Raw genomic sequence first — 23,940 nt, 5'->3', positions numbered from 1 at the left:
CTTCTGTGTCTGTCATTCTCACATAAGTCATTTGCTGAAGGACCATGCCTATACTACGCCATCTACTGGTATAACGTCATTATTAAATGTAGTTATAAAACAAACTCTAGACTTTTATTTTGGAAATGAAACCGGAAGCTGCAAAGGAACTTTAACGTCTGGCCTAGAGTTGCTTGAATGACTAGCTAACTTTGACTAGCTACGGTCGATTAATGTCCTTTGCAGATGCCGCATTACTAACAATTGTGTGTGCCTATAAAAATATCTGTAACCAAGTAAAGGGAGATGTAAGAATTGAAAGTGTAAATGTTAATTCATAGTCGAAACATAGGGTTTGTAAGTGTACATATCAAATTGAACGTTTACATTTCATGTTTCACCCATGGCTTTTCTTACGATCATAATTTACTTATTGATTTTTTTACGATCCTAACGATACATACATTCAAGCTTTTGGCAGCTATCTCGCTCCATACAAGACCATCTCCCCATTAGACCCTTTTCCAGTTCATGAGACACTGGCATCACGCACAGATGCGTGCGACTCTTGGCAGCAGTAAGAAAGCCCTCACCATCTACACCCATTCAACATTGCCTAGATCTTCGTGACTTCCAAAGAAAATATTTTTGGGGGGTAGTCATACGCTTACATATTTTAATTGTTGCTTGAAACAGTTGCTAAGACTATATTTGTTTTTGATCTTTGAAAAATAACTATTGTAATGACCTGGCTAGATCATAAAGGGACAATGGATTGAGTTTACGGTTTATTAACCCAACTCCACACAGGCTACTGTTTGGCCGTAGCCCACGCCAAATAAATGAAAGATACCCTATAAAACAACTGTGACCTTCTCTTGTGAAGCCCATACGTAAGAGAACAATGGGTCAACATGGTCTTAACTTGCAATCGACCCCCACCGCCACTCCACCAGGATGCCCGGCATCAGAGCATTCCCGTGATTGGCAGATAGCAGGTTGATTGGCATGTCGGACCCCGCGAACACTGGGTACTGGTAAGTACAACACAACCAACTAATAGCATAACACAGCTGTCTGGACGGATCGCTACACTATTTTGGATGCAGCAGTTAGCTAGAATGCTAACGCTCATTAATATAGGCTGTAGCTTGTAGCACAAGCTAGCCAAAGAGCCATTTTACTGGTTGAAGTGGTTTAAAAAAAAAAAAGAATAATGCAGTTCATTTGCGACGATGACACACATTATATTAAGCAGGATATTCCGATTTGGATGACCGTTCAAATCATTTTTTCCCAGTCGGAGCTTGTTTTTATCCAGTTCCCTGTTTTGAACGCACTGAAGTTGGAGATTTCAGAGTTCCTAGTTGTTTTGAACACGGCAATAAGAGTTGAGTACCCCTGCTCAAAATTATAATCAAAAATTTGTGTGAAATTCACTCATAAGCAACATGTAAGTAGGCTTTTTTTCTGGCGTTCTATAAGAACTCCCCCTTGTTTTGCCACCAATTTGCGCGCACCGCTTTTGAGCAGGGGTACTCAACTCTTATTGCCGTGTTCAAAACAACTAGGAACTCGGAAATCTCCAACTTCAGTGAGTTCAAAACAGGGAACTGGATAAAAACAAGCTCCGACTGGGAAAAAATGATTTCAACGGTCATCCAAATCGGAATTCCAACTCGGGAACTTGGGCCTCTTTCTAGTGCTGCGACCTGAAGATCACTGAAGTCCTAATTTGACCTCGTACTTTTCCAAGTTCCCAGAAGGTTTTGAACGCGGCATAACCCTACGAGGTCTGCAGCCTGCTGGCATTCTGTTCTACCTGATAAATAATTGCACACACCTGATGTCCCAGGTCTAAATCAGTCCCTGATTAGAGGGGAACGATGAAAAATGCAGTGGAACCGGCTTCGAGGTCCACAGTTGAGTTTGAGGGATATAGAGCATCTCTGATATTATCACGCTTGACTTTGGTTACATTATAGCGGAACTTTGTCGTGCTATCTGGAGCCCGCAAATGTATTATTGAGTTTATTATGCATTTACAATCTTCTTGAAAGGTGTGTTGTTTTTTGTCGGTATAAAATCACGGTTTTCATTGGTTAGTCTCATTTTCAGTGTAACATACGCATAATCGGAATACTTGAAAGGATATAAACTACGAATTAAACGTAGGCTAAGCAACCCATAGGCTATTGTACAGAACACGCTCAGTTGGCGTAACGTGTGTTTCTCCCTGGAGACATTTCTACTCCAAGCTGCCTTATTGCAATATGTCAGACAGAGGGCGTTAATGGGAGTACACGCAAAGTAGGTAAAGGGGACTATTATCTCATACCATACTGTAAATGTCCCTATCAGCTGACACGTACCACCCCTAGGTTGATTACAGTGTTGTCCTGTCATCCCTTACAAACGTGGATTGTGCTTTATCCTTGGTGATTGATTTGAGTTCACCGGATGCACTGGCCACTCACAGAACTGGTGTGTGTGCATGCAGCAGTATGGATCTGACGAGGCTTCCAATGGAGAACGACCGCCGCTCTCTTTCAACATGTCCAGCCCTTTACCCGTGGCTCCTTCGCGGTTAAGGGGGTTCGCTCAGGAGAGGCGAGCACTCCCTCAGTCGAGAGTAATGGTGTTTTTTTCGGCCGCTAGTGAGGCTGATAAACCAGGCGATGCAATGTCTAGTGCAGGCTCTGTGAAGGGTGATTTCCGAAAGCCATCCACTCCCGCACCGAACCTAAATCTGGGCAAGTCTCTCAGCACCACGTTAAACGCATCGCCATCTCCAGAGGTGAGGAGATGGGCGTTTGTTGTTGTTTATCCAGGGACCTTTGTGACTAAAGGTGCTTAATTAGGATGTGAGTTCAATGGCTATATAGACGTCGTTATCGCTGAGAATCTCATTATCTTTGCACCTTTTCTGTACAATTCAGCATTGTTTTTAGATAGATCAGAAAGAAACTGTAAATTATATGGATCCGTCTCCACAGGCAACGTAGGTACGTTCAGTTCGTTTGAACGCTTGCTACGTTGCGGAACGGATTATACTGAACGACACGTTTCCCAAAAACATTATTGTACGTTCTTGAACAGACTTTGAGATACGTTTGCTACCGTTTGATGTGTGGCTTGAAGCAATAAGTTACTTATTTAAAGGCCAGTGGCCATGCTCACAGCGTTCCACAACCCAACCCTGCCCTGTTTTTCAACTAGTCTTCAGTACAGCACTGTTTCCGATCAGTTGAACGTTCCAGAACGTAAACACGTACTGAACGCTGCCCATGTATTTCTTCTTCCGGTGTGGTCTTTACCACGATTGGTTCACCACCCACACAGAGGGATAGCCCAATTGGCTCTTATTTTCTGTGACAGCCCCTCACTGTGATTGATCTTGAATCGTGTAAAGGGAAACCCTTGCCTATAGTGTCATGTCTAATGACTGTCACTTTTGATGATGGGCCCAATATGTCTGGTCGACCTATCTGCACTTGTCGATTATAATCATCCTTGAAGCAGTCAATACCCATCGCTCCATAATTGCCGTGATACTTGCATGAGCTAAGGTGCAACGCTGCTTCCAGGCACTCCGAGCGAGTGACGTAACGTGCTTGAAATGCTACCAGCCCTTAGCCGCTGGTACTAGTTGGCCATATTACCACACCCCCCCGCTTGTGCCTTATTGCTTAAATATATATGTAGATGCCTACTGGACAACTTTATTTGTATTGCTTTTAAGTCTTTTAATACATTTTTATCTTGTTAATAACACATTTATTCGAGATAGCTATTTGTGTAGGTAGCTATCAAGTAAACAACATTTGTGGGTTTTATTTGTTTAGACACACCTACTCATTCAAGGGTATTTCTTTATTTTGACTATTGTATTTTGACTATATTCTACATTGTAGAATAATAGTGAAGACCTTAAAACTATGAATTAACACATATGGAATCATGTAGTAACCAAAAAAGTGTTAAACAGTGGCACAGTGGTCTAAGGTACTGCCTCGCAGTGCTAGAGGCATCACTACAGACCCGGGTTCGATCTCGGGCTGTATCACAACTGGCTGTGATCTTGAGTCCCATAGGGCGGTGCACAATTGGCCCAGCATCGTCCGGGTTAAGGGAGGGTTTGGCCGTGGTAAGAGGTCATTGTAAATAAGAATTTGTTCTTAACTGACTTGCCTAGTTAAATAAAGAGAATAAACAAATACAAAGCTGTCATCAAGGCAAAAGGTGGCTACTTTGAAGAATCTAAAATATATTTTGATTTAACACTTCTTTGGTTACTACATGAATCCATAGTTTTGATTTATTTCACTATTATTCTACAATGTAGAAATTAGTACTAATAAAGAAAAGCTCTTGAATGAGTAGGTGCGTCCAAACTTTTGACTGGTACTGTATGTGTGTATATATATATATTTATTTATTTGGCTACTGTGAAGCAACTGCAAAAATCATATTTAAACCTTATTTAACTAGGCAAGTCAGTTAAGAACAAATTCTTATCTACAATGACACCCGACCCTAACCCAAACGATGCTGGGCAAATTGTGCGCCGTCCTATGGGACTCCCAATCATGGCCGGTTGTGATACAGCCTGGAATCGAACTAGCACACTAATGACGCCTCTATCACTGAGATGCAGTGCCTTAGACCACTGCGCCACTCGGGAGCCCCAAGATTAGAGGTGATAGAAGAAAACAAAAGACAATGACAATAGTTATTTATTGTTGATGAGTTCTGTATTTGCACTTGTCACGTTTGAAAAAGTTTAGTAGAATTGGTCTGATGTTGTTATATAAAAGTAAAAAAAAATAAAAAATGAATTCATGATTAGGGTATCTAATGGAATCCACCTTTAAAAAAAATTAAATAATAACATTTACTGTATTTTATGCACAGACCTTCCAAAATGGATAATGCACTGTCCTGATTTTTTCCAATCACTCGTAGTTTCCTGAGGTAATTTCTCTCAATGTGGGTGGCACCTTCTTCACCACCCGTCTGTCCACATTACGGCGCTATGAAGACACCATGCTCGCCGCCATGTTCAGTGGACGCCATCACATCCCACGTGATGCTGAAGGTCGCTTCTTCATTGACCGGGATGGGGCATATTTCAGGTGAGCACTCTTCAAATAGCCTGTGGCAAAACATGCTTTTTACATGTTAATAATAGTGAGTGAGCATGCCAGACCCTTATTCTACAACACTTTTGACATGAAAGCACCATTAACAGGTTGACTGACAAAATGGCAAGGTGGGGTATCCATGTCTAGACAAGGTTGAATGAACAGATGATGAAGGATGGTGGATGCAATTTCAACTCAAAACCGTGTGTGTTTGCATGTTCCTTGTATAGGGACATCCTGAACTTCCTGCGCGAGGGCGAGCTACCTCAGAGGGATCATGTGAGGGCGGTACACAGGGAGGCCCTGTACTATGCTATTGGTCCACTGTTAGACAGCTTGGAGGACACTCAGCCACTCACAGGAGAGAAAGTCCGCCAGGCCTTCCTCGACCTCCTGCCCTACTACAAGGGTAACTGGCACTCTACTTTCACCCGCTAACCCTATTGCATATGGTTGCTTATATGTAAAGGCCCAGTGCAGTCAAAATTCTGTTTTCCTGTGTTGTATCATATTGGACAACAGATGAGGAAACTAACACTTTAAAAGTGTCAAAAAATGTGATCAGTGTTACTTCCTGATAGTTGCTGGTTGAAAATGCGCTACATGGCTAAAAGTATGTGGACACCCCTTCAAATTAGTGGATTCAGCTATGTCAGCCACACCTGTTGGTGACAGATGTATATAATTGAGCACACAACCATGCAATCTCCTTTGACAAACATTAGCCTGTACTGACGAGCTCAGTGACTTTCAACGTGGCATCGTCATAGAATGCTACCTTTCCAACAAGTCAGTTTGTCAAATTTCTGTCCTGCTAGATTTGCCTCTGTCAACTTTAAGTGCTGACATTGTGAAGTGGAAACATCTAGGAGCCACAAAGGCTCAGCCGCGAAGTGATAGGCCACACAAGCTCACAGAACGGGACCGCCGAATGCTGAAGCGCATAAAAATCGTCTGTCCTCGTTTGCACCACTCACTACCGAGTTCCAAACTGCCTCTGGAAGCAATGTCACCACAATAACTGTTCGTCGGGAGCTTCAAGAAATGGGTTTCCATGGTCGAGCAGCCACACACAAGCCTAAGATCACCGTACCAAGCGTCGGCTGGAGTGGTGTAAAGCTCGCCGCCTGGACTTTGGAGCAGTGGAAATGCGTTCTCTGGAGTGATGAATCACGCTTCACCATCTGACAGTCCGGCGGACGAATCTGGGTTTGGCGGATGCCAGGAGAACACTACCTGCACAAATGCATAGTGCCAACTGTAAAGTTTGGTGGAATAGGAATAATGGTCTGGGGCTGTTTTTCATGGTTCGGGCTCAGCCCCTTAGTTCCAGTGAAGGGAAATCTTAACTCTACAGCGTACAATGACATTCTAGACGATTCTGTGCTTCCAACTTTGTGGTAACAGGTTGGGGAAGGCCCTTTCCTGTTGCAGCATGACAATGCCCCGTGTACAAAGCAAGGTCCATACAGAAATGGTTTGTCGAGATTTGTGTGGAAGAACTTGACTGGCCTGCACAGAGCCCTGACTTCAAACCCATTAATGTTCTTGTGGCTGAATGTTCCAACATCTAGTGGAAAGCCTTCCCAGAAGAGTGGAGGCTGTTATAGCAGTAAAGGGGGGACCAACTCCATATCAATGCCCATGATTTTGGAATGAGATGTTCAACGAGCAGGTGTCCACATACCTTTAGCCATGTAGTGTATGTTAGAGAAAGAACCCACTGAATGATTCAGAACTAATTTGTCTTTGTAAAAATTTATTTTATAACATAAGGAAGTGAAATGTCATCACCAAAGCGCTCTGCACAGAGTGGGAGGACACCCTAGAATATGTTCTATGCAGTTATGAATTCATATATACTTTTATAAATGCTTAGCAAATGTTATAATGCATTTTTATGGGTGTAATAGGAGGCACCATAAACTCATTACACCCAGGTGGTCCATAGAAACTATTATCCATCTTTTCATCCCCATCTTAGCTTTTTCAAACAGGAAATCTGTGGAATACTGCCTTTGAAACAGACAATGTGTCTCCCACCAGGGGCTGGGTTAGGCAGAGATAGAAACAGGCAGATGAGAGACTAGCATGTGATTAATCCTACGCTGATGCCTCTCTCGCTATTTTCTTTCTTTCTTTCTATTCCTATCTATCGCTCTTTCTCTTTGAGCCTCGTCCTCCCATACTAATTGCATGAATGGGTCTATGGGCGCCCACTCTCTGCCATCGTGATGATGCCAGAGAGCGAGAGCACAACTCACTACCGAGTTCCAAATTTCCTCTGGAAGCAATGCAACCACAATAACTGTTCGTCGGGAGCTTCAAGAAATGGGTTTCCATGGTCGAGCAGCCACACACAAGCCTAAGATCACCGTACCAAGCGTCGGCTGGATTGGTGTAAAGCCCGCCGCCTGGACTCTGGAGCATTGGAAATGCGTTCTCTGGAGTGATGAATCACGCTTCACCATCTGGCAGTCCGACGGACGAACCTGGATTTGGCGGATGCCAGGAGAACCGCTACCTGCCCGAATACATAGTGCCAACTGTAAAGTTTGGTGGAAGAGGAATAATGGTCTGGGGCTGTTTTTCATGGTTCGGGCTCAGCCCCTTAGTTCCAGTAAAGGGAAATCTTAAAGCTACAGTGTACAATGACAATGAGTGTTTTTGTCACAACCCGGTTCGTTGGAAGTGACAAAGAGCTCTTATAGGACCAGGGCACAAATAATAATATAATAATAATCAATACTTTTGCTCTTTATTTAGCCATCTTACATAATTAAACCTTATTTGTTCATAAAAAATTGTGAATAACTCACCACAGATTAATGAGAAGGGTGTGCTTGAAAGGATGCTAAAAACAGAGAGTCTGTCTTAAATCATTTCCCACACAGTCTGTGCCTGTATTTAGTTTTCATGCTAGTGAAGGCCGAAAATCCACTCTCACATAGGTACGTGGTTGCAAAGGGCATCAGTGTCTTAACAGCGCGATTCGCCAAGGCAAGAAACTCTGAGTGCAGCCCTGTCCAGAAATCTGACAGTGGCTTCTGATTAAATTAAATTTTCACAGAACCGCTTGTTGCAATTTCGATGAGGCTCTCTTTTTCAGATATCGGTAAGTGGACTGGAGGCAGGGCATGAAAGGGATAACGAATCCAGTTGTTTGTGTCGTCCGTTTCGGTAAAGTACCTGCGTAATTGTGCACCCAGCTCACTCAGGTGCTTCGCTATATCACATTTGACATTGTCCGTAAGCTCATTTGCACACAAAAAAATCATACAATGATACAAAGACCTGTTTGTTGTCCTTGTTAATGCAGACAGAAAAGAGCTCCAACTTCTTAATCATAGCCTCAATTTTGTCCCGCACATTGAATATAGTTGCGGAGAGTCCCTGTAATCTTATATTCAGGTGAGAAAAAACATCATCCAGATAGGTCTGTCGTGTGAGAAACTCGTCATCATGCAAGCGGTCAGACAAGTGAAAATTATGATCAGTGAAGAAAACTTTAAGCCCGTATCTCAATTTTTTTTTTTAAACGTGTCAATACTTTGCCACTTGATAACCAGCTCACTTCTTTCTGTATGTTGTAAAAGTGTTACAAGCGCTGCCCATATCATTGCATAATGCAGAAAATTCACGAGAGTTCAGGGGCCTTGTATTAACAAAGTTAACCATTTTCACTGTAGTGTCCAAAACGTCTTTCAAGCTGTCAGGCATTCCCTTGGCAACAAGAGCCTCTCGGTGGATGCGTACCCAAGTGGCGTCGGGAGCAACTGCTTGCACGTGCGTTACCCCTACACTATGTCTCCCCGTCATGGCTTTTGTGCCATCAGTACAGATACCAACACATCTTGACCACCAACGTCCATTTGATGTCACAAAGCTGTCCAGTACTTTAAAAAATATCCTCTCATGTTGTCCTGGTTTGCAGAAGAGGATGTCTTCCTTAATTGACCCCCCATAAACGTAACGGACATATACCAGGAGTTGTGTCAGGCCTGCCACGTCTGTTGACTCATCCAGCTGTAACGCATATAATTCACTAGCCTGTATGCGAAGCAGTAATCGTTTCAAAACATCTCCTGCCATGCCACTGATGCGTCGTGAAACAGTGTTGTTTGATGAAGGCATTGTCTGTATAGTTTTTTTGGCTTTTTCCCCCAGCATGGTCTCAGCCATATCCGCGGAAGCAGGAAGAATTAAGTCCTCCACAATAGTATGGGGCTTGCCTGTCCTAGCCACTCGGTAGCTCACCATATAAGACGCTTCTAGCCCCTTCTTACTAATGGTATCTGTTGCTTTTATACGTCTTACTACTCGAAAGTCGTCTTTATTCTCGCTCAAAAAACTCCTGTGGCTTATTTTTCAAATTGTCATGTTTCTTTTCTAAATGTCTGCACTAGAGTGAAGGTTTCCCGCGAGAGAGTAATGTGATTGAATGTTAATTATTTGACTAGGCTACCTGTATTTGACATTGTTGTTATTTCGCTGAACACTAGATTGTTTCATTTTATTTTTGGCAGTGAAACGAGGCTACTCAGGGGAGAAAAAAACGTCATTTTTATTTGGCGTACCCCTGACAGTTTGGGAATACCTGATCTAGTGGAAAGCTTTCCCAGAAGAGTGGAGGCTGTTATAGCAGCAATGGGGGGACCAACTCCATGTTAATGCCCATGACTTTGGAATGAGATGTTTGTCGAGCAGGTGTACACATACTTTTGGACATGTAGTGTACATTTTACAAAGGACCTTCTAATCAGCAGGTTTTACATGGGTTTTGGCTTGCCTGGTGACATCACCAAGCTCTATAAGTTAATAACGAAAAGCGTTTAAACCTCTCTACCAATAACAGCTAGTTTTCAGGTTACGTATCCTTCCCATTAGGCCACTCCGATTAGTCCCTCACTCAGACCACTCCCAGACAGTCCTAGCAAAATTATTACTTGAGAAATCATTTTTGGATAAAAAGCTATTTTTCTTTCTTTTTGAATGGAACCTAGAAATTTATTGATGTTGAGATAAAAACGGCTGCATTGGGCCTTTTAAGTGGCATTGACTATAATAAAGTAGAAATGTGTGAAGTAAATGGAAATGTGTCGATTAACTATTTTGGAAAAACTTGGACTGGAGTGAAGTAAGTTATCCCTTGTATTGTTTCCAGATAATCTGGAGCGCATCGTGGAGATCGCCAAGCTGCGGGCCATGCAGAGGAAGGCGCGCTTCGCCAAGCTGAAGATCTGCGTGTACAAGGAGGAGATGCCCATCACGCCGTACGAGCGGCCACTCTTCAACTCACTGCGCTTCGAGCGCACGGAGAGCGAGGCCAAACTGTTCGAACACCACTGTGAGGTGGACGTGTCGTTCGGGCCCTGGGAGGCGGTGGCGGATGTTTACGACTTGCTCCACTGCATTGTCAGCGACCTGGCGGAGCGCGGCATCACTGCCGACCAGCAATGCATCGGCGTCTGCGACAAACACCTCATCAACCACTACTACTGCAAGAGGCCAATCTACGAGTTCAAGATCACATGGTGGTAAAGCAGTGGGAAGACAGAACTCTCTCCCTTCCTGTCTGTCGCTGTGTTTTTTGTTGGGAGGTGGACTTGTGTCGTAATAGGCTGACTGATCTCCTTCCTGGTCCCTCAGGTTGAGAGAGAAAAAGGGTTGTCAATGTTATTCCCCCTTTTCAAGAACTGAAACCTATAAAGTGCTGAGTTTATAGAAAGGAGCGAGTCAGACAGTTGTTGTTCTGTTTCCTTATTGAATAGTTGTGACCTCTGTTTCTTTTTTTATAAACGGCATTAACCTAGGCTATCATTGGCTGTTTTATTGTGTTAAACTCTGGGATTTTTTGTGCTCATCCAAGTTTGTGGACCATCAAGTTTTTCAGAAAAGGGTCAAGTTAATCTCATATTGTGATTACAGTGTTGTCTGTCCCTTTGGCTTAATTCTTACTTATGCTATTATGTTTTCTACGCTTTGCGTTTCTGTGTTAGCCACTTTGATGGTCGCGAGAGAAAGCCTTCACAAATTAACTGGATGCAATTTAGCAAGCTGATGAAATTTCTCATGTACTGTATATACAGTCTTATGAAAAACTTTGGGCACCCCTGACAATTTCCATGATTTCCATTTATAAATAATTGAGTGTTTGGGTCAGCAATTTCATTTTGATCTATCAAATAACTGATGGACACAGTAATATTTCAGTAGTGAAATTAGGTTTATTGGATTAACAGAAAATGTGCAATATGCATCAAAACAAAATTAGACAGGTGCATAAATTTGGGCACCCCAATAGAAATATCACATCATTATTTAGTAGAGCCTCCTTTTGCTAAAATAACAGCCTCTAGATGCTTCCCATAGCCTCTAATGAGTGTCTGGATTCTGGATGAAGGTATTTTGGACCATTCCTCCTTACAAAACATCTCCAGTTCAGTTAGGTTTGATGGTTGCCGAGCATGGACAGCCCGCTTCAAATCATCCCACAGATTCTCAATGATATTCAGGTCTGGGGACTGGGATAGCCATTCCAGAACATTGTACTTGTTCCTCTGCATAAATGCCCGGGTAGATTTTGAGCAGTGTTTTGGGTCGTTGTCTTGTTGAAATATCCAGCGCCGGCGTAACTTCAACTTTGTGACTGATTCTTCAACATTATTCCCAAGAATCTGCTGATATTGAGTGGAATCCATGCGACCCTCAACTTTAACAAGATTCCCAGTACTGGCACTGGCCACACAGCCCCACAGCATGATGGAACCCCCACCAAATTTGACTGTGGGTAGCAAGTGTTTTTCTTGGAACGCTGTGTTCTTTTGCCGCCATGCATAACGTCCCTTGTTATGACCAAATAACTCAATCTTTGTTTCGTCAGTCCACAGCACCTTATTCCAAAATGAAGCTGGCTTGTCCAAATGTTCGTTTGCATACCTCAAGCGACTCTGTTTGTGGCGTGTGTGCAGAAAAGGCTTCTTCCGCATCACTCTCCCATACAGCTTCTCCTTGTGCAAAGTGCGCTGAATTGTTGAACGATGCATAGTGACACCATCTGCAGCAAGATGATGTTGTAGGTCTTTGGAGGTGGTCTGTGGGCTGTTTTTGACCGTTCTCACCATCCTTCGCCTTTGCCTCGCCGATATTTTACTTGGCCTGCCACTTCTGGCCTTCACAAGAACTGTGCCTGTGGTCTTCCATTTCCTCACTATGTTCCTCACAGTGGACACTGATAGCTTTTTGTAGCCTTCCTCTAAACCATAATGTTGAACAATCTTTGTTTTCAGGTCATTTGAGAGTTGTTTTGAGGCCCCCATGTTGCCACTCTTCAGAGGAGAGTCAAAGAGAACAACAACTTGCAAGTGGCCACCTTAAATACCTTTTCTCATGATTGGATGCACTTGTCTATGAAGTTCAAGGCTTAATGAGCTCACCAAACCAATTGTGTGTTCAAATTAATCAGTGCTAAGTAGTTACAGGTATTCAAATCAACAGAATGACAAGGGTGCCCACATTTTTGCATAGCCTATTTTTCACATCTGATTTAATTTCATACAACTTAATATTGCTACACTAAAAATCTTTGTCTGGACAATACCCCAGTACTCAGCTTTTATTAGAAAATGAATGGCATGCCACTGTGATCATTTTCTGTGACGACAGAGTAAATTATTATGCAGCCTCAGAGGGGTGCCCAAACTTTCATACGACTGTAGCTACGTGTAGAGTAAATGTCTATTTTTGTTACTGATGCTGGTGTTTTCTGTCACTTACTCTCCCATAAACCTTTAGAAGTTCTAGGTTAGAGACACAAGTAAATGTAGATGTTCTTTGCTATACGGTCTGTGATCAGCAAGGCTTTGGAAAGTCATTCTCTTTTTACTATTCCAGTTTGAGAGACCCAAAGTCAATTAGAGTTTAAAATCAAATAGGTTAAAGGGGCATGGGCAAAGTTATTTTACTTCAGTTGCCTCATGAGAGATCCAAGATATTGCTTTTTTTTACTCTAAATGTTTATCTTGCAGTTGAAAATTATGCATCTTCTTTTTGTAAGAAGAATTCCTGGTGGTGACCCTACTGCCCCAGAATGTATGTCTCTGAAGGGGTTTCTATAGCAGATGGAACATTGACATTTGCTGCTAAAGGTAATTTAAACTTAAAAAGCTATTGTCAATTTAGCAGATTTTTTACGATACTTTACATTTATCTGATATTTGCCATTATTCAATAATTTAATCTTCTTTTGCAGCATGACATAGATTAGTCACACAAGTTTCATAGATCATTTTATATGACATGATATTTCTACTGATTTAAACAAATTCAGATTAAGTGCCTTTTCTTAAGGGCAACTGTTTCACTTACACGGAGTTTAAACCAGGAAACCACACAATATTTCTAATCAAGGACTGCAGTGACAGTATTGTCACCTCCCCCATGGGTTCTGTTTTCTTTCTTGTTCCCCATGTTGTTGTTTAGTTATTTAGTAAATGTGTATTAGATTTTCAGATGTCATAATATGTCCATTTTAATTACATTTTCATAGAATAGGCTACAAGTTTTAGTTTTAGAGGGATTATGTGCAATTTACTGTTTGTACAGAACCTGTATTTCTGTTGTCAAAAATGTATGTGAATCCATTACTTTGATAGTTTTCAGAAGGTAATACAATTACAACAACACAATACCGTATGTCCAGATGGCTGGGGTTATCCAGTATAGGCTCATTAATGCTTTAAAACAGAACAAACAATAATGTAAGTCAGGTAGATCAAGATGAAGTCTTGATTCGTACTTGTTTTGTGCTATTGATGTGATGTGATTATCACATTAGATAATGTGACTGTCTTTTCCCTCTGTTTAACTGTGATTCTAGGACTAGGTTGAGTAATTGACAAAAAGTGTTAAGAGTTGCCACTTTCTTAATCGATTGGATTTTGTTGATTTTATGAAGCCTGTCACAGATAGAGGCTTCAAACTTTTAAGATTCAATTGCAGGGATGGTTTGGGGTTAAAATAATCCCATTTTATTTATTTCAGCATTTAAGGCAAATTTGACTTTATGAACGTTCCAGGCACCTTATTGAAGTTTCTCCCCTGGCTGGTGAATGTCTTTTGCAGATTTCATAGCTGGCCAATGTTGTCTAGGCTGCTCATGGCATGGGAAAGTTGAAAAACAATGCACAGCTAGACCAGTTACTATTAAGTTTACAAGGGTAATATCTTGCTTTAACATACATATTGCATTATTTGTTGTAATGCTATGATGTATTGTGCTAATAGTAAGTCATGTATATTTTTTGTTTTTATAACAAGGTACAAATACAGTTTGTCTTAGACTGTATAAAATTATCAGTCTCTGTGGTCGTTAATAATGTTATGCAAACAATGTGCCAATGTTTCAAGTTGCCAGATGCAGTACTACCATGAAATGAACCAAGTAACCTACCTAATAGCTCCAGTTTCCTAAACTGAAAACATGTGGATGGAGACCCAGACCTGGGATCAGTTGCTGATCTGTCATTGAAACCAAGCTCATCTGTGTCATTCATCAGTGCAACAACTTGGCACTTATCACATTTTTGTGACCACATTTGGCCAGGATGTCATCTCTCCCTCTGCTTCTTGGCAGTTATCTGTGTCTTATTCATCATAAGCCTAATAATAACGTTGATCTAGCTTCAATATGCATCTCTCTATAACCAAATATTCCACATTGTTGGTATGCTGACTGTTGAATTGGAATGGATGAATGCATTCAGGGTCAGGGGAAAAATATACACAGTACAATGAATGACGTGAATGTTACTGCACTCCAACCGCTAGGGGCACCATTCCAATTCTCCACCTCTCCTGACAATTCCCAGCCACATAATGCAGGAAAACTGAAATCCGATCACCTTTACTCCACACACAGAGCATACAAAGCTCTCCCTCGCCCTCCATTTGGAAAATCTGACCATAACTCTATCCTACTGATTCCTGCTTACAAGCAAAAACTCAAACAGCAAGTACCAGTGACGCGCTCAATGCGGAAGTGGTCCGATGAAGTGAATGCCAAGCTACAAGACTGTTTCGCTATCACAGACAAATGTATTTCCCGGAACTCATCAGATAGCATTGATGAGTTTACCACATTAGTCACCGGCTTCATTAATAAATAACCGAATGTGGCAGAGCTTGCAAACTGTCACGGATTACAAAGGGAAACTCAGCCACAAGCTGCCCAGTGACGTGAGCCTACCAGACAAGCTAAATGCTTTCTATGCTCGCTTCAAGGCAAGCAACATTGAACCATGCGTGAGAGCACCAGCTGTTCCAGACGACTGTGTGATCAAGCTCTCCGTAGCTGATGTGAGTAAAACCTTTAAACAGGTTAATATTCCCAAGGCCGCAGACAGATTACCAGGACACGTACTTAGAGCATGGGCTGACCAGCTGGCAAGTGTCTTCACTGACATTTTCAACCTCTCCCTGATCCAGTCTGTAATACATGCATGTTTCAAGCAGACCATCATAGTCCCTGTGCCAAAAAACACCAAGGTAACCTGTCTAAATGGTTACAGTGCTAAATGACCCTGTAGCACTGTAACCATTAAATGCTTTGAAAGGCTGGTCATGGCTCACATCAATACTGTCATCCTGGACCCACTCCAATTCGCATACCGCCCCAACAGATCCATAGATGACGCAATCTCTGACTCCACACTGCCCTTTCCCACTTGGACAAGTGAGAATGCTGTTCATTCACTACAGCTCAGTGTTCAACACCATAGTGCCCTTCAAGCTCACACTAAGATAAGGACCCTGGGACTGAACTCCTCCCTGTGCAGGTGGTGAGGGTAGACAACAACACATGAACACATCCACCACGCTGATCCTCAACATGCGGGCCCCTTGGCTGCATACTTAGTCCCCTCCTGTACTCCCTGTTCACCCACGACTGCGTGGCCGAGCACGACATTAAGTTTGCCGACGACACGTCGGTGGTAGGCCTGATCACCGACGACGATGAGACAGCCTATAGGGAGGAGGTCAGACACCTGGCAGTGTGGTGTCAGGACAACAACCTCTCCCTCAACATCAGCAAGAAAAAGGAGCTGATCGTTGACTACAGGAAACATCGACGGGGCTGTAGTGGAGCGGGTTGAGAGCTTCAAATTCCTCTGTGTCCACATCGCTAAGAATCTTTCATGGTCCAAACATACCAACACAGTTATGAAGAGGGCATGACAAGGCCTCTTCCCCCTCAGGAGGTTGAATTGTTTTGGCATGGGCCCTCAGATCCTCAAAAAGTTCTACAGCTGCACCTTTGAGAGCATCTTGACTGCCTGCATCACCGCTTGGTATGCCAACTGCTTGGCATCCGGTAGTGCGTACGGCCCAATATATCACTGGGGCTGAGGACCCTGCCCTCCAGGACCTAAATTCCAGGGGGTGTCAGAGGAAGGCCCTAAAAATTGTAAAAGAACCCAGCCACCCAAGTCATAGACTGTTCTCTCTGCTACCGCACGGCAAGTGGTACCGATGCACCAAGTCTGGAACCAACAGGACCCTGAACACCTTCTACCCCCAAGCCATAAGGCTATTAAATAGTTAACCAAATAGCGACACGGATTATCTGCATTGACCCTTTTTTGCACTAACTTTTTTGACTCATCACATTCGCTGCTGCTACGGTTTACTATCTGTCACTTTATTCCTAGTTATATGTACATATCTACCTCAATTACCTCTTCACATCGACTCAGTACTTGTACCCCTTGTATATAGCAAAGTTATCATTACTCATTTTGTATCTATTATTATTATGTGTTTTATTTTTCTGTTCTTTCTCTGTCTTTTTCTCTGCATTGTTGGGAACTGCCCGTAAGTAAGCATTTTACTGCTAGTCCACACCTGTTGTTTAAGAAGCATGTGACCAATAACGTTTGAAAATGTGATTGATTTGATTTTGTCCCGGCAGCCACATTAAGACTTCCGGTTTTCGATATTTGCCTTAAAAATAAAAGTCTGAGGTAAAACGTTATGTGTATGATACAACATCTATATTTTTTGCAGCTTTGCATAGTGCATAATGTTACAATTATGTAAAACAATTATAACTACAGGGGGAAAATCTAAACTCAAGAGAATTACTACTTTTTATAAGATAAAGAATATTTTAAGGTGGAGCACATTGAGAAATGGTTGGCGCTTGAGTAAATGAATGTAAAGAACACAGCCAACTGGTAAAAAACATGACAATAAATTTTAAAAAATCACTATTTTGATTGTATGATTCATGTTAATTTCCCCTGCTTTTGTTCAAAGATGCAATTTTGAAATGTAATGTTTAAGAAAGTCGTACTGTATTCGTGCTGTATTGCAGAAACACATTGCACTGCCACTGTACAGGAATAACGATCAATAGTGTGTCCATAAAACCTGGGTCCAGTCTACTCACTAGAGTCTAACTTGTCCTGGTGAGCACATCGCTATTTTACGAGGCAATAATACGTCACACAATCACAAAAAAACGAAATCACATCCCAGCTGCTTTCAGTCCAAAACCCTGTCCAAGATGCAAATCTTTTGATGAATTGCGACCAGGGTGGGTTGAAGAATTGCGCTGTTAACCACCGTGATAATCGTTGATCGGCTATAGGCATAATTGGGGTGATACTAACCTATAGCACTATGATCTTATGTAACAGTATAACTTTAAAAGGTCCCCTCGCCCCGACACGGGCGCGAACGAGGGACCCTCTGCACACAACAACAACAGTCACCCACGAAGCGTCGTTACCCATCGCTCCACAAAAGCCGCGGCCCTTGCAGAGCAAGGTGCAACACTACTTCTAGGTTTCAGAGCAAGTGACGTAACTGATTGAAATGCTACTAGCTTGTACCCGCTAACTAGCTAGCCATTTCACATCCGTTACACTTACTAGTGTCCTGCCGGATTAAAAAAACCAACATATATTTGTCTAGCCAAAACGCTTGACCTGGTGCATGTTTTGGCACCTAATGCGGGCTTTGGGCTGATTTAAATGTCTGCAGCCTGCTCATAATACTATAATGTAGGTAATTTACATGTAGCTATGCCAGTCTTAATGTTTCCATTGTTTCTTTGAAGCAGTTAGCTTTTCACCTAACACCTGCTAGGGCAAGACAAGAGTGCAAGTCTGTGGAATTGCGTTTTATTTCACGCAGTAAACTAAATAGAAAGCTAATATAGTTAATTCATTGTTTTGGCATTTAGATATAGTCCTAAATGAGTCAGTCAGCAGAGTTAAAGTGACAGTACAGAAGTATGATTTAGACATGAGTTCGCCGACCTCACAGCCTATGAGTAGGTGCTGTTACCGAGTTTTGCTGTTCTGGTCTTGGTGGACCTCATCTGCTACTTAAAGAAAGAGGCTTGAAGAGGGGATTGGCTATTTTGTTTTCTAGGGATTCTAGTAATTATACTGGACCCTGGTTTTATGGACACGATCGATGGGTTTGCATTTACAGTGCAATATTTGTACGGTAGTGTCTAATGGCTCCATTTTAAGTCGTTTGAAGTTATTTGTCAGGTCAAATGCATGTTTTGGCACAGGTCAAGGCTGGCCTTGGGCTGATTAAATGTGTGAAAAGCGTAACTGGCTAATCATTAGATTAATCTAGGTCGTTAACAGGTATGGCAGTCAATCATTGTTTACATTGTGTCTTTGAAGTAACTAATCACCTATAGGCCTACGGTGTATTGAATTGCAGTGAATGGAGTGGGTGGAGTAAAAAGTGTTGCTGGGCATTAAAAAATTATCATATATAGATTCTACAGACCCTAGTGAGTTATCCCAACCCCACTTTTACTTTGGCACCTATAATAGTTTTCTATCTATAAGTATTTTGTGTATTGCACATGGGACATTTATTTGACCTAGAAACATGTTTTAAAACCCACATTTAATGTTACTTAAATATGAACAAATATGAATCATTGTTAATGTTTAGACAATTTTTAAATATATCATGAATAAATACAGGTTAATTACACTTTTTCTACTATTACACGTGGGACTTTTATTTTGAGAATTTTCGAAATTCCGTGACCCTGAAGTACTTTTTAGTGTTGCTGACGAGACGCTGATCCCAGCCGCACAGTCAGTGGCTACTGAAGAAGGTGTCTCGTCCTCTGAAAAAGGTGAGAATTAAGCCTTGTAAAGTTTGTTCTTGAACAGTTATCTAAGGCATGTTTGCAACAGCCAACATGTAAGTACGCATTTGCTAACTTTAGCTTGCTAGCTAGACATAAAGCTACTATACTGTTAGTTAGCATGCTAACACATATAGAACAAGCCTGGATAAGGTAGTTAGGTCTGTTAAACATATTTTTAGTTATACATATCTACAGTAGCACGGTGGTTAGTTTCCTAGCCAGCTAGCTGTTTATTGTTATCAATGGGTTGTTGGCACGTTTGACAAATTCTAACGCTTTATGCCGAAACCCTATTTATGTTTGTTGTAACCTGTAACGTTACACGCACCCCCGTCTCCGGCTTATCTTGTGTATTTTTGGTTGTTGCAGGCGTCATACATGATAACGTCAGCTAAATAACCTATGCTATGTTGATGTAGCTACTAGCTAAGCCAATCTGTCAAATACAGGTGAGGTATCCTCCACCTGCTTGAGGGGGGCTCAACCAGGGTTTAACCTATATACTGACAGTCTTGTTTTGAGTGCACATACACACTCATAGTCCTCAAGCTGCAGCCTGCAGGTGAATGGTTTCTTTGTTTTGAAGGACAAACTGGCCTACCTCAATTTCTTCTGGGGAAATTTCCAGTGACTGGAGTTAAATTACAAAATCAATATTCAGGAGCCACAACCGGATGTACATAATCTGCACACTGTAGACAGGCTACACACAAACTGCACATGACACACAGCTTTTAAAGGGATATTCTATTTGGTTGGTGAAGTACGTTGATGGCATTGCAGTGAGATGTATTATTTCATTCAAAGTCACTCCATATAGTTTTAGTCACTGCCAGGAAAGCTTTCTGGTAATTAACAATAGCAAGTAAACCATCTCAAATATAGGCCCATTGTCCCCATGGGTCGTTCCATGTCATTTCAGCAATCCATGACACCCACCATCTGATTGTTCTAAAATCATTTCTGTAGTTAGAAACAGATTCGATTAACATTCTTGCAACATTATTTTGTTGAAATATAATTTGTTCTCAGAGAAATTAAGCTAATTGATTACATACATTATTATTTACAGAATTCATATAATACCCAATAAATATAGTGCCTAACATCCAATTTGACCAAACTTGTTTCGAACAATGAGTAAGACCGGAGGAAATGGTAAAAAGCCAACCACAGACCCCTCCCCCCACGGCAAACCCACCCCAACAATAAGTATACAGTACCAGTTCTCTATGTCTGACAAATAGTATGGAGCTGGGGCTCGGAGTATTGTTTCTTCATCCTATGTAATGTATTTCTTTGTGAATTTGGGTCCTTAATAACACCTGGAACACCACCATCTAGTGGTCCGAACCTGGTAATATCAGGATGTAGGATGGAACATAAATTACCAAATTCAGCAAAAAAAAGAATTGTTCCTTTTTCAGGACCCTATCTTTCAAAGATGATTTGTAAGAATCCAAATAACTTCACAGATCTTCATTGTAAAGGGCTTAAACACTGTTTCCCATGCTTGTTCAATGAACCATAAACAATTAATGAACATGCACCTGTGGAACGGTCGTTAAGACACTAACAGCTTACAGACGGTAGGCAATTAAAGTCACAGTTATGAAAATTTAGGACACTAAGGAGGCCTTTCTACTGACACTGAAAAACACCAAAAGAAAGATGGCCAGGGTCCCTGCTCATCTGCGTGAACGTGCCTTAGGCATGCTGCAAGGAGGCATGAGGACTGCAGATGTGGCCAGGGCAATAAATTGCAATGTCTGTACTGTGAGACGCCTAAGACAGCGCTACAGGGAGACAGGACGGACAGCTGATCGTCCTCGCCGTGGTAGACCACGTGTAACAACACCTGCACAGGATCGGTTCATCCAAACACCACACCTGCGGGACAGGTACAGGATGGCAACAACAACTGCCCGACTTACACCAGGAAAGCACAATCCCTCCATCAGTGCTCAGACTGTCCGATAATAGGCTGAGAAAGGCTGGACTGAGGGCTTGTAGGCCTGTTGTAAGGCATGTCCTCACCAGACATCACCGGCAACAACGTCGCCTTTGGGCACAAACCCACCGTCACTGGACCAGACAGGACTGGCAAAAAGTGCTCTTCACTGACGAGTCGCGGTTTTGTCTCACCAGGGGTGATGGTCGGATTTGCGTTAACCGTCGAAGGAATGAGCGTTACACCGAGGCCTGTACTCTGGAGCGGGATCGATTTGGAGGTGTAGGGTCCGTCATGGTCTGGGGGGTGGACTGAGCTTGTTGTCATTGCAGGCAATCTCAACTCTGTGCGTTACAGGGAAGACCTTCTCCTCCATGTGGTAGCCTTCCTGCATTCTCATCCTGACATGACCCTCCTGCATGACAATGCCACCAGCCATACTGCTCATTCTGTGTCTCAGTTGTTGAATTATGTTCATACAAATATTTACACATGTTAAGTTTGCTGAAAATAAACACAGTTGATGGTGAGAGGACGTTTCATTTTTTGCTGAGTTTAGTTTCTCTGAATGGGGGGGGGGGACATTACTGAATACGCTGGGCATACATTACATATGTGAAGAAACAATACTCAAAGCCGAGGCTCCAAAATACTTGTCAGACATAGAGATCTGATACTATATACTCGTTGTTGGGGTGGGATTGATGTGGGGGTCCGTGGATGGCTTTTGACCATTTCGTTGGATTCCTCATGTCTAATTCATTGTTAGAAAAATGTTAGTCCAAGTCACATGTTGGGTACTATATTTATTGAATATTAAATTAATCCCATAAATGAAAATGGCCAGTTTTGGGTGCAATCAATTAGCTTAATTTTTTACATTCTATTTCAACAAAATAATTTCAGAAAGCTAATTTCATCTGTTTTATAACAACAGAAACAATCTGAGATGATGGCTGGCAATCCTCTTTCTTGTGCTTTTTGAGGTGGAACAACCCCCACCTAAACCTTATGTGTTTGCAGTGGTAGAGCTAAGCTGATGCCCCAACCCTAACCTCTGTTTTTACAACAATCAGCTAAGGCTACAGAGATGTAGGTTACGCTCAGCACAGTTTAGCATACTTTTAGAATCCCAATGCAGTGAGCTTGGGAAGCACCTCCATGTCTCCTTCCACTATAATATGTGTACAGTTGACCACACAGTGAGTCTTGTTGTCCACGGTGTATATGGGGTCCACGGTGTATATGGGGTTGGAAACATTCACGTGAACTGTTAGCTTCAGGCTGCATTCTCTTTAGCCTAGTCCCTATCCTTGTTCCTGACCACATTGTGTTCTCTGAGCTCACACAGCAGTGTCAGCAGCATCACACTGAAATATTGATGCTATGTCTGCTTTCTGCTGTGTAGTGATGGGTCCTGTTACCTACAAGTCACTCTATTGCTGTATGTGCATATTATACTGGGCAGTACTGGATATGGCCCCCCTGTAACAAGTCACCTTGTTCCTCCATAAGTAGGGTTGCAAAGGGTCGGAAACCTTCTCTTATGGAATATTTTGGTTAAACTATCCGCAATTCAATGGAATTGCAACCCTCTGCATGCACAGTGCATTCTTCCATCACATGTACAGCTGATTCTCAAGATCTTGCACACTAATGAGATGCTATTGAGCCCACACTACTACACTGTCTGAGCCAAGGACTACATACTTTCTGGTAAGTTTTGATTACAACACTAGGTGGGGTGAATATATTTTATATTAACTAGTAAATAGTAGCCTACAGCAAAGTGTGTTTAAATAATTTCTAACTTGTTAACAATTTCTGCTAGTTAGTTTTTGCTACCATGTGGGATTTAGCTTGCTTGACCCTGCTAACTGAGTGTTAATTAATACTTTTATTTTGAAGGCAAACCGCAAAGTCCACTATTGTGCCTAATCCTTATTGTGGCTAGCTTCACAACACAACCTGGTGCGGTCGAGCCTCACTAGCCAGATGAAGCTAGCTGGCTGCTTATAACGTTAGCTTTGGGCAACATGGTTTAGTAGCTGGCTAGCTATTAATTTTCATGAACTGAAGTTCAATTTCAATAGGCGAACAACAAGTGGCAACCTAGCTAATACTTACTCACAAGGATTCCTAAATCATTGCTAAGAATAATAAAAATGACTGCAGTTTTTACTGGTCATTATTTTCAGGCTGGTTGTATTTAGTGCTAGCTAGGTACCAAGTTAAAGCTAGCTACCCCAGAAGTTGCAGTTAAACAAATGATGCTTTATTACACATCGTTTGTGGCCGGTGTTGGCTTGTTTACAGACTTTTTTTGTACAGCTTTGACAGTGTTACTGTATCTTTTTTGACACGCAAAGACCCAAATGGCGTTCCACGCTATTACTGTGTAACTCCGGTAGAGCAACATCTGAAAAATAGCTCACTTAGTAGTGTGTACCGGTGCTCGACCAGTCGACGAAAGCCAACATCACCCACAACAGTGAACGGTTGGTTGTTAAGAGCAATTAATTCCATTATCTTGGTTTTAATGGATTTTGCCTTTGAGTTGTCTTGCTGAAATCTTCTTACTCTTTCAAATGACTGCTTGACTTGTTGACTGCTCGATCCACACAGCAGACATTGTGGGCTAGGTTAGGAATGCTGTGAAGCACATGTAGCGCAAAATT

At 42.1% G+C, this 23,940-nt stretch overlaps 2 protein-coding genes across 5 annotated transcripts in view; both read left to right on the top strand.

Moving 5' to 3' along the window:
• The first annotated feature begins 1,858 nt into the window (after positions 1 to 1,858).
• LOC139531692 (BTB/POZ domain-containing protein KCTD7-like) lies at positions 1,859 to 14,477 on the top strand. The gene is made up of 4 exons (XM_071328385.1): positions 1,859 to 2,776; positions 4,945 to 5,114; positions 5,354 to 5,532; positions 10,288 to 14,477. Exons 1-4 carry the CDS (start codon positions 2,474 to 2,476, stop codon positions 10,662 to 10,664), a joined length of 1,029 nt encoding a protein of 342 aa, XP_071184486.1. The 5' UTR covers positions 1,859 to 2,473; the 3' UTR covers positions 10,665 to 14,477.
• A 4,474-nt stretch (positions 14,478 to 18,951) lies between these two features.
• The window catches only part of LOC139531675 (rab5 GDP/GTP exchange factor-like), a 34,843-nt gene continuing 29,854 nt past the window's right edge, over positions 18,952 to 23,940 (top strand). For 2 of the 4 annotated variants that reach the window (XM_071328346.1, XM_071328373.1), the window contains exon 1: positions 18,952 to 19,296. The gene's annotated coding sequence lies outside the window, so the exon portion shown is untranslated. Of the gene's footprint in view, positions 19,297 to 19,322; positions 19,365 to 23,940 lie in introns of those variants that run through there. The other 2 variants (XM_071328362.1, XM_071328355.1) reach the window with 2 other exon arrangements.

Source organism: Salvelinus alpinus, chromosome 1 (assembly GCF_045679555.1).
Source record: "Salvelinus alpinus chromosome 1, SLU_Salpinus.1, whole genome shotgun sequence".
NCBI lineage: Eukaryota > Metazoa > Chordata > Actinopteri > Salmoniformes > Salmonidae > Salvelinus > Salvelinus alpinus.
The sequence above is the reverse complement of the archived record's forward strand: the minus strand, read 5'-3'. Positions and strand labels throughout refer to the sequence as shown.

Excerpts from the sequence above, each read along its gene's own strand:
- LOC139531692 (XM_071328385.1), top strand. The coding sequence starts at position 2,474 with ATGCAGCAGTATGGATCTGACGAGGCTTCCAATGGAGAACGACCGCCG. Across the intron at positions 2,777-4,944 it reads ACGCATCGCCATCTCCAGAG|TTTCCTGAGGTAATTTCTCT; the intron begins GTGAGGAGATGG and ends AATCACTCGTAG. Across the intron at positions 5,533-10,287 it reads CCTCCTGCCCTACTACAAGG|ATAATCTGGAGCGCATCGTG; the intron begins GTAACTGGCACT and ends TATTGTTTCCAG.